Below are 10562 nucleotides of genomic sequence, written 5' to 3' on the forward strand. Positions count from 1 at the left end.
AACTGAGCCCGGAAACTCTATAAAAGATCTCTAAAATCATAACAATTCGTCTCATCTCTATGGCGTTCCAATCTGAAAAAATAATGACATCATCTGCATAAATAAAATGAGATAAATGAATGTTATCGATACCAACTTTGATGCCCCGGATGAGATTCGCTTCCATGGCATGATGAAATGCAAGGTGAAGACCTTCCATGACTATAATAAATAAAAAAGGGCTAAGAGGATCGCATTGTCGCAAGCCCCTCTTTAAAACAAATTCATGAGTTGGACTACCGTTAACAAGAACAGAAGTTTTAGCTGAATATAGACACCCTGTAATCCAAGAACACCATTTCGAACTAAATCCCAACGAAGACAACATAAATAAAAGATACTCACAGTTTACCGAGTCATACGCCTTCTCAAAATCAACTTTAAAAAGAAGCATCTTCTTGTTGTTATTTTTGAACCAAGAAACAATCTCGCTGAGCATAAGCGGGCTATCCAAAATCTGACGTCCAGCTATAAAAGCAGACTGAACTGGACTAATAATCTTATCGATGACACCTTGCAATCTATTAGTCAAGATTTTGGTGACGGTTTTATAAAAACAGCTCACCAAAGAAATAGGACGAAAATCCTTGATGAGAACGGGGTGACTAACTTTCGGGATTAATGAAAAAAATTCCGAATTTGCACCTTTAGGCATCTTGCAAGAAAGGAAAAAATCTTTGACATCCCTACAGAAATCAAATTTCACAATATCCCAAAAGTGTTTTAAAAAGCGAAATGAAATACCATCGGGGCCGGGAGCTTTCGAACTCCCGCAATTCCACACCGCATTTTTGATCTCAACCTCGTCGACATCTGCATCAAGGAAAGATTGATCAGCTTCTGAAAGCGTAACTTTCGGCCTAATATCACCAAAACCGAAATCAGCATCTGAAGAATCGAATTTGGATTTAAAATACTCAAAAAAACTTGTTTTGATGTCGTTAGGATTGTCAATCCTATATACATGTGTGTGTGTATGTGTGTGTGTGTATTTTTATGCATATATGTATATATTTTTATGTATTTTTGCAAAAAAAAAAAAAAAAAAAAAAAAAAAAAGAAGAAAAAAAAAGAAATAGAGAGTATTTGCTAAATGAAAAAGAATTGATGTTGTATAAGACTTCAATTTTCAATTAAGCTTATAGCACTATGTCTCCAGTGCCAAATACACTCGTAAGAGAATTCTAACGTCGCCAACACTTTCACAAGTTATACACTACTTTGTGAGTTGTGAAACCCTTCGTGAAAAGTAATTCGTGAGGGTATCACAATGATGGTGGCGGAGAGAATGGCCAATAATGTGTTTCAATTGTTGTAGATTACATTTTGGGTGATTTACATTGTATATATTTGTTGATAATACTTTCAATGAGTGGTCTAGTAGTTGGATGTTTAGAAAATCTTCATAGGATACTCAAATTAAATCTTCACTTACTACACTTTCGGTATTTGCCTTCCAATAAAAGTTATCATTTGTGGATATCGTTTAGTTATAGGTTAGTGAAATGATTTAATAATGCTGATATGTTCCTAATATGATAAGAAAGAAATTTAGTAAAAAGAATATGAAAATATAGCGCGGAATTTATAAATATATTTTTATGTAATTAGTTTTTCATAAAGATAGTAAATGGGTCACTATTTAAGGTAATTTTTAAAGATAGTAAATGGGTCACTATTTAAGGTAACTTTTTTGAAAATTACTGTATGGGTTGAATTGGTATGTTCGACAAAACTAGCCGGTATATTTTAGCTTGTAGCTGATACCTTTTAGCTGATAGCTAGTAGCTGGTACTTTTTAGCTGATAATTGTTAGCTTTTTAGATATAATTTGGTATTTGGTAGAGTAGTTGAATCAATTAAATAAATAGTAAAAAGACAAAAAATTAAATGTTAGTTCTAGTAGCTTTTTAAACTTTTCTCTCTATGTCTAAAAGCTTTAAACTCATTTAACCAAACAAATTTTTTTTATTAAATAAGAGGTTTTTTTCCATAAAAGCTAAAAGATAAAAATTCTCAAAAGTTCTTAAAAGTTCCGCAAAAAACATATAGTAATACCTACTTTGTTTTTTTAGAAACATAATTTTAGTTATGAGAAAAATATGCTTATCAACTCTTAGGTTAGTAACTATAGGGGTGATGGTGGCAGCATTGTGAGACCCTGACCATTTAATGTGAAAGTTAAGGGTTCAATGCCATGCACTCACAAAGTTATTCTCCCTCATGATTATGGAAGTTCGCATGCAATGACTCGGGTAGTTGTCCTGGGATTAGTCGGTTAAAAAAATTGGATAACCAGATTAATAGAAAAAAAAGAAAAAACTCTTCGGTTAGTGAACAAGTTGCAATCCTTGCAGTAAATGCATAGCACATCCTTAAATCTATTTTTAGAGTGATAAGTTTCTTTACTATAATCAATCACCAATGACTAAATGGTAGCTACTAAATAAATGTTGAATATAGATTAATTTATTATCATACAATACTTGATCCATATAACATTAAAACATTTCCTTCATATACTTGACCATACTGCATAATCACAAACATCAAACATTATAATTGAAATTCATTATATTTACATTACATTTACATTTATATATATATATATATATATATATATATATATATATATATATATATATATATATATATATATATATATATATATATATATATATAAAATATAATATAATAATAATAATAATATAATAATAATAATAATAATAATAATAATAATAATAATAATAATAATAATAATAATAATAAGATTTAGTCATATATTTATATTCGTCTCAATTTAATTATTAGCTATAAATTGCATGGAATTTTATGAAAGTACAATAATTATACCGTTGATAAATAAAAAATCATTATCATTATTATTTTACTTAAATACCTTTTGGTTAATTGATTGGAAGTGTATAATTATTTCTGAATTGCTAAACACCACAGGTTATATAATTGACATGGAGGTAGCATGGAAGAGATAATATTGGTGAACTACAAAACGGAGGTAGTATGGTATGAAAGAAACATATCGGTGAACTATATCAAGAATTAAAAAGGTCAAAATGATTCTAAAAAAGACGCGCAATCGTTTTTGAATTAACATTAACATAAAATAGAATTATAAATAAATATAAATAAATAATAACTTAAAAATAATAAAGAAAGATATATAAATATAAATATATATCCACTAAAAGCAGGAAGCCTTTTGTTTAGTTACTTATTCTTTTAGAAAAAAAAAACAAATTCACAAGTCTTTTCTCATCGTCTGCTACAAAAATTCAACAATTTCGTTCTTCCCCTTCAAACCTCAATTAATCTTCTCATTCTTTATTCTTAATCTTGTTCAAATTATCAATTAAATTGAAAAAGTAAATCATTCTTCCGTTTCCTTTTCATTTTCTGTTATTTTTTTACTATCATCATCATCATCATCTCGTTCTTCTCTATACCTTGATTGATCTCTTCAATCTTTAAATCCATTTTTATGGGTTTTTGATTCTTAAATTTCGTTACCCTTTTTCATACTTCATTAAATCTCCAATACCCACATCCCAGATTTATAAAACCATTACTCTTTTTTTATAAAGTCTTTACCTTCTTTAGGTCAACATTATTCTTATAGTTGACCAACTTTCTTGATTTGCACTACAATGTGCCCTTTTTTGACATTCCTAAATCATGTAATTTGTATCAATTAAAGTCCTTTTTTTGAATTTAGTTTCTGTTAATTGAGATTATGAAGCTTTTAGTACGTGTTATTGAAGCCAAAAACTTACCTGGAATTGATCAAAATGGGTCAATTGATCCTTATGTTAAATTGAAAGTAGGGCATCAAAGATTCAAAACTAAGGTTATGAAAAAGTGTTTGAATCCTTCATATTGTGAAGAATTTAGCTTCAAGGTTGATGATTTTAAAGAACAACTTGTTGTTACTTTATTAAATGAAGATAAATGCTTTAATGATTTTATTGGTAGTGTTAAAATCCCAATTTCTAGGGTTTTTGATGCTCCGGATAAATCTTTAGGTACTGTTTGGTACCCTTTGCAGCCCAAGAAGAAATCCAAATTCAAAGAATGTGGTAATCTTTATTATTATCATCATTAATTATTATTATTATTAATTACTTATTGACTCTTTGTAAGTGATATAGTAATGTCTTTCTATTAGTTTTTAGCATGCTATATAGGTTTGTAATGGTTATGGCTATAGTTTTAATATGAGAATGTGTTATAATTACTAGGTGAAGTTCTTATGACAATATGTTTTTCACAAAACCAACAATCTCAATCGGATATGCAAACGCATGTTGAGAGCGGTACAACGTCGCCTGCAAGATCTTCGACTAGTTCAAGAATGTCGTCTCCTTTAAGATCGGAGGAACTTTTGGCTCCGATAAAGGAGGAAAAAACAAGTAAAGAGAAAATTTCTAGTTTACTTTCTCAGATTTTTAATAGAAATAACGAGTTGTTACCTTCAGCTGCAAGTAATAAGATCCCTGAGATACCAGAATCGACTGAAACCGATGATTCTGAAGTATCCGAGGACAAAAGTGAAGAGCAGTCATTGCTGACATCATCTTCGAATTTCGAAGAACTTTTGAAAAAATTGGAGGAGAAAGATGAGGGAATCGAGATGCCTGCAAATTTGCCAGGGGGAGTAATTTTAGATCAAATTTATGCGGTTTCACCGACTGATTTAAACTCTTTGTTATTTTCATCAGAATCGAATTATCTAAAACAGTTAGCAGAGATTCAAGGAAGTACAGATTTGCAAGTGGGCCCATGGAAATTTGATACTGAAACCGGGAGTTTAAAAAGAGTGTTTACATATATTAAAGCACCATCTAGGCTAATTAAGGCTTTAAAAGCAATCGAAGATCAAACATATATAAAAGCCGATGGAAAATGTTTTGCGGTTTTAGCAAGTGTGAATACTCCCGAAGCTCCGTACGCAAGTAATTACCGGGTCGAGATTTTGACGGCTATATCTCCGGGGCCCGAGCTTCCGTCTGGAGAAGAATCTTCACGTTTAGTGGTCTCCTGGCGAATGAACTTTTTGCATAATACAATGATGAAGGGTATGATTGAAGGTGGGGCCCGTCAAGGGGTGAAAGAGAGTTTTGAGCAAGTAGCGGGTTTATTAGCTGAAAAATTGAAGGTTGTTGATTCGAAGGATGTTGGTTCGGAAAAGGAACAGGTGCTGGCATCATTACAAGTCGAAAAACAGTCGGACTGGAAACTTGCTGTTCAGTATTTTGCTAATTTTACTGTGATTTCGACCTTTTTTATGGGGTTGTATGTTCTCGTACATCTATTTTTAGCCAAGCCTAGTACGATTCAGGGTCTCGAGTTTGGTGGGCTGGACTTGCCGGATTCTATTGGGGAAGTTGTTGTGTGTGGAGTATTGGTTCTTCAAGGTGAAAGAGTTATGCATTTGATTTCAAGATTTTTGCAAGCCAGAGTGCAAAAAGGTATAAAAATGTGAATTTATCGTATATATGATTATAGTTTTTCGATTTGCATCTTTAAATTGTCCCGTAATTGAAGAGTTTTTAACTAGCTTTAGATAGAATTCCTCTCATATTAATGAATTCTCTCATTTTTTCACAATAATGTCCTTTTTGGTTATTTCATCTATCTTTTTATCAGTTGGATAATTCGATTATTTCATCCAATCACTATTTTTATCACATATGATTATGTCCTTTTTGGTTATATTAATTAATTGCAGGTGGTGATCACGGAATTAAAGCTACGGGCGATGGATGGTTGCTAACCGTTGCATTGGTTGAAGGAAGCAATTTACCATCGGTTGAGTCAAGTGGTTTAGCTGACCCATTTGTGGTTTTTACCTGCAATGGGAAAACAAGAACAAGCTCCATTAAATTTCAAAAATCTGATCCTCGTTGGAATGGTGAGTTTTTATTATTGATTTTAATTTTAATTTTAATGATAGGGTTAAGTGTCCCAAAATTTATCAAACTAAGGATTACTTCCGTAGTAAGTCCCAAACTACTCGAGCGTACATTGTGTGTAAAAAAACTTATTTTTTATTACTATTAATTTATGATACTTTCACAGTAGTGTCATTTATATAAGGTTCCACGTGGCATCCTTACAAGTTCCCACGTCACCAACATACATACAGTAACAAAAAGTAACAAGTTTATGACACATAATGTACGATAGACTAGTTGGGTACAGACTACGGATGTCATGCCTTAGTTTGACACATTTCAAAGCACTTAACCCTTAACGATAACATAAATGTTTTATTTATGATATGTAGTTAGATCAAATTTTTTTATAGTTAAAGTGGTGAGTAATGATTGCAGAAATATTTGAATTTGATGCTATGGATGACCCACCTTCTACTTTGGATATTGAAGTTTTTGATTTTGATGGACCTTTCGATGAAGCGGTATCTTTAGGAAGTACACAAATTAATTTTGTAAAAAGTAATATAACTGATTTAGGTGATGTGTGGGTCCCACTTCAAGGGAAGTTAGTACAAGCGTGTCAATCTAAGTTGCATTTGAGGATATTTTTGAATAATACGAGGGGTAGCAATATAATCAAAGAATATTTGACCAAGATGGAAAAGGAGGTCGGAAAGAAGGTAATAATAATTCCCTTTTTGATCCTAGTATTTGAATTAAAACATTATTACTTGTTTGATTTGTTATTGACTTTATTTATTTATTTATTTATTTATTAAATATAGATAAAGTTACGGTCTCCTCAGACAAATTCGGCATTTCAGAAGCTCTTCAAGCTTCCACCAGAAGAGTTTTTGATCAACGATTTTACTTGTCATTTGAAGCGCAAAATGCCCCTCCAGGTAGATTTCTCATTTTTAGTAAATATATTTTTTCTTCTCAAACTTAGTTTGAAACCAGTCAAACATGTCTAAAGTCAAACTAGTCAACATTGGCAGATAAGAAATGTCAAATTAGTTAAACATGTCTAAAATACTTTAAATGAAGTTTATGATACATATAAATCCTCCTAAATCATCATATTGTATTTTGTATTTTGTATTAAAACATTGGAAGAAATTAAAAAAAAAAAAGACTCTTTATGTCAACACTTCCCATCATAATCTGTATTGAAATTGAACATTTTGACCCGAACCCATTACCCAACTCTCATTTTACGACCTCTATCTGGCGTACTTTGTTTTGGTTGATTCTGAAGTGTTATTGGTTTGCAGGGTCGTTTGTTTCTGTCAGCAAGAATAATAGGGTTCCATGGAGATTTATTTGGACACAAAACAAATTTCTTTTTTCTATGGGAAGATATAGAAGATATTCAAGTGGTCCCACCGACTTTGTCATCAATGGGTAGTCCGATTGTGGTCATAACGTTACATCCAGGCAGAGGCTTAGATGCCAAACATGGTGCTAAGACTTGTGATGAAGAAGGCAGACTCAAGTTTCATTTTCAGTCATTTGTGTCTTTTAACGTTGCACACCGGTAACTAATTTCATGCTGCCCTTCTTCTATTTATCTTTAAATCTTGCTTTCACTCGGCTTTCAGTATATGCAAATATGCTACGTTGGCTACAACTATCACTTTATAACTCATTTGAACCATTACAAAAAAGTTGTAAAAAAGATCAAGTGTTTATCATTAACGTGTACAATAATACGTACATCATCAATAAACAAAACTACGGTTCGGTTAGAGTTAGCTAGGTCTATTTCTGTTTTAGTTCTAGCATGTTTACTTTTGGCGAGCCGTTTTATTTGGACTGGTTGTATTGATTTAAAGGTTCCTTCATTTATTGATGAAGGTATCCTAATTTTAATAGTAATCGTTATTTTAGCCAAAAGAAAATCAATAAACAAAACTAATATTTTACAGCCCAAAATACAAAAAAGTTTAACAAAACTAATTTTACTAAATATTAACATGTATAATAATACATCATATTGATTGAGCTATGGTAAAACTAATACATCATCAATAACAAAAGTAATACATCATCATTAAACCTGCTCAAGTGCGGTAGGAAGTGACTTTACAAAATAAAACTACTTTCATGGGTGTTGCTTGCGAAGAAATCAAATTAGATTTTTCCTTTAAGAAATAAAACTCCGAACAAAACCCTAATTTTAAAAAGTATCAAACTTACCCTAATTTGGAGTTTGTTTGACTTTCGTTGACTTTGACCGTCTTGACCCTCTCTCAACCGATTTTGACCAATCATTCGACCAACAAGAATCTTATTGTATGAGGACTACTAATCATCTAATCTTATTAAAATATTATTTTTTTTCTTACCCTTAAAAGTAGACATCGCTTATAGTATGCAATGGTGTAGGCGTGCAGCTTACCCTTTGTAGTTGCTGTGATGCTCATATTGCAACTCCAAAGTGGGTGATAACTTGTACCATTTTCAACTAAAATTATGTATCCTGTTTTATAAATAAGGACAATCATGGCTCTATGGAGGGCACGATCATTAAGTCCAGAGCAAAAAGCTGAAATTGCGGAAGAAGAATCAGACGATAAAGGATTTCATATTCTTGAAGAAGAATCTTCATCCATCAAAAGTGACGATGATTCTGAAAGCAGAAGCCTCCAGAGTGAAGAAAGTGGATCCTTTTTAGGCCTCGGTGATGTCAGCATGTCTGTTGTATACTCTTCTGTTCTTGCAGTTCCCGTAAGTACTATATTTTTGTTATTATACCATATCATGCATATTGTTGGATTAAATCTTGATTTGTTGATATGGGTTATTTGATTGCAGTCGAATTTTGTGATGGAGTTGTTTAGTGGGAGTGAATTGGAACGTAAGGCAATGGACAGGGCTCATTGTGTCAATTATTCGACGAGCCCATGGGAGTTTGAAAAGCCGGATGTTTATCAGAGACAAACGTATTACAAATTTGACATCAGTGTTTCTCGTTACGGAGGAGAAGTCACGACGAGTCAGCAAAAATCACGTCTTACTGATAAAGATAGAACCGGTTGGCTTGTAGAAGAAGTCACAACGCTACATGGGGTTCCCCTAGGCGACTATTTCACAGTAAGTATGCTTTTTCAACATCATCTAATATCAAGGTTGCAAAACTCGCTACTCGGGGAGTACTCATTCGGGACTATGGAGGAGTAATCAGAGACTCAGGGATTAATTGGATTGAACTTTTTATACATTTTAATAATAAATTTCAAAATTATATATTTATATTTTATTTTATATAAATATTAAAGAAAACCATAAACATAATCGTTTATTCGTTTAAAAACTCTAAAATCCTAGTTTAAATTCATACGGAGTATTACACAGTTTACCAATTTTGACTTTGACCAGTTTTGACTTTGCCCAAATGTTGACCGACTAAATCTGACTTTGACAAACAAATCGATTTTGACCCATCAACCGACGTTGACTCACTAATTAAACGATTTTGGAAAATCGGATCGGCCTGTTCTTAAAAAGGAGTATTTGGTGATTAATTGGGAGTTATCATAATTTGATTCTGATTTTTGTAATATGATGTGTTTGGAATTAAAGTCTGATTTTTGTTGACATAATTACGCAGCTTCATACAAAGTTTCAAATAGAGGATCAAGGGTCGAGATCTGTGGGGTGTAAAGTGGTGGTCCATTTTGGGATCGCATGGTTGAAAAGCACAAAACATAAGAAAAAGATCACCAAGAACATTCATGCCAATTTACAAGCCCGTATGATGATCATGTTTAGTACAATCGAGAAGGAATTTGTTGCAGGTAAACAAGAGATGCTAGCTTAAAACTAGAGACAAACAACCACAACCGAAGCTTTTTTCTTTTACAACACAAGAAATCGAAAGTGGGGATCAAACAAGATCATTTTGTAAGTGAACGTTCTTAGCATATCATAGGTTTTGTCGTTCTTTTTGTATAGTTGTTCGTTATAATTTTCAAAGGCGATGTAGTTGTGTACAAGTTTAGGAAATAGGCTAGACTCAAACTTTCCGTAAAGACATCTCTTATTACGTTCATATACAACTACACGACTATACATGATTAAGTCCGTCGGATATAAAAACATTGTTTAGTTTTATTTGATTTAAAAAGATGCACAAAGGTGCAACAACATGTTGTGAAGTGTATTTATCTTGTATACCGCAGTATACTTTTTAATTGGAATCTTTGGCGTTCATATTTTATGTACCTGTTTGGCGTATATCTTCAAGGACTTGATATTACTTTTACGGTTATAAACAGTGATGGGGATGCCTATGTGTTGCTACAGGTGTAATTAGCTTCAATATATGTTAAGAGTTGCACAGTATCAAATAATATGGGAGGCGATCATTCCACACCTATTTTATAATTCATACCCACCATTTTAAATTAAGTGACAATTATACCCTTCCATTAGCAGTCATCGATCCTCCAGATGATATTCTTCTTCAAAAACCAAATACTAACAATTACTATACCCTTCCATCTTTTTTAATAAATTTAAATAATCAAGGTCCACCAACTACCAAGAAACAAACAATCCCCATCA

The 10562-nt window shown here is 32.2% G+C and overlaps 1 protein-coding gene across 1 annotated transcript; it reads left to right on the top strand.

The window, feature by feature from the left end:
- The first annotated feature begins 3589 nt into the window (after positions 1 to 3589).
- LOC139843556 (C2 and GRAM domain-containing protein At1g03370) lies at positions 3590 to 10197 on the top strand. The gene is made up of 9 exons (XM_071833663.1): positions 3590 to 4133; positions 4296 to 5525; positions 5786 to 5968; positions 6390 to 6673; positions 6779 to 6895; positions 7268 to 7530; positions 8492 to 8723; positions 8811 to 9089; positions 9607 to 10197. Exons 1-9 carry the CDS (start codon positions 3791 to 3793, stop codon positions 9814 to 9816), a joined length of 3141 nt encoding a protein of 1046 aa, XP_071689764.1. The 5' UTR covers positions 3590 to 3790; the 3' UTR covers positions 9817 to 10197.
- The last annotated feature ends 365 nt before the right edge of the window (positions 10198 to 10562 follow it).

This window comes from Rutidosis leptorrhynchoides, chromosome 4 (genome assembly GCF_046630445.1).
Source record: "Rutidosis leptorrhynchoides isolate AG116_Rl617_1_P2 chromosome 4, CSIRO_AGI_Rlap_v1, whole genome shotgun sequence".
Taxonomy (NCBI): Eukaryota; Viridiplantae; Streptophyta; class Magnoliopsida; order Asterales; family Asteraceae; genus Rutidosis; species Rutidosis leptorrhynchoides.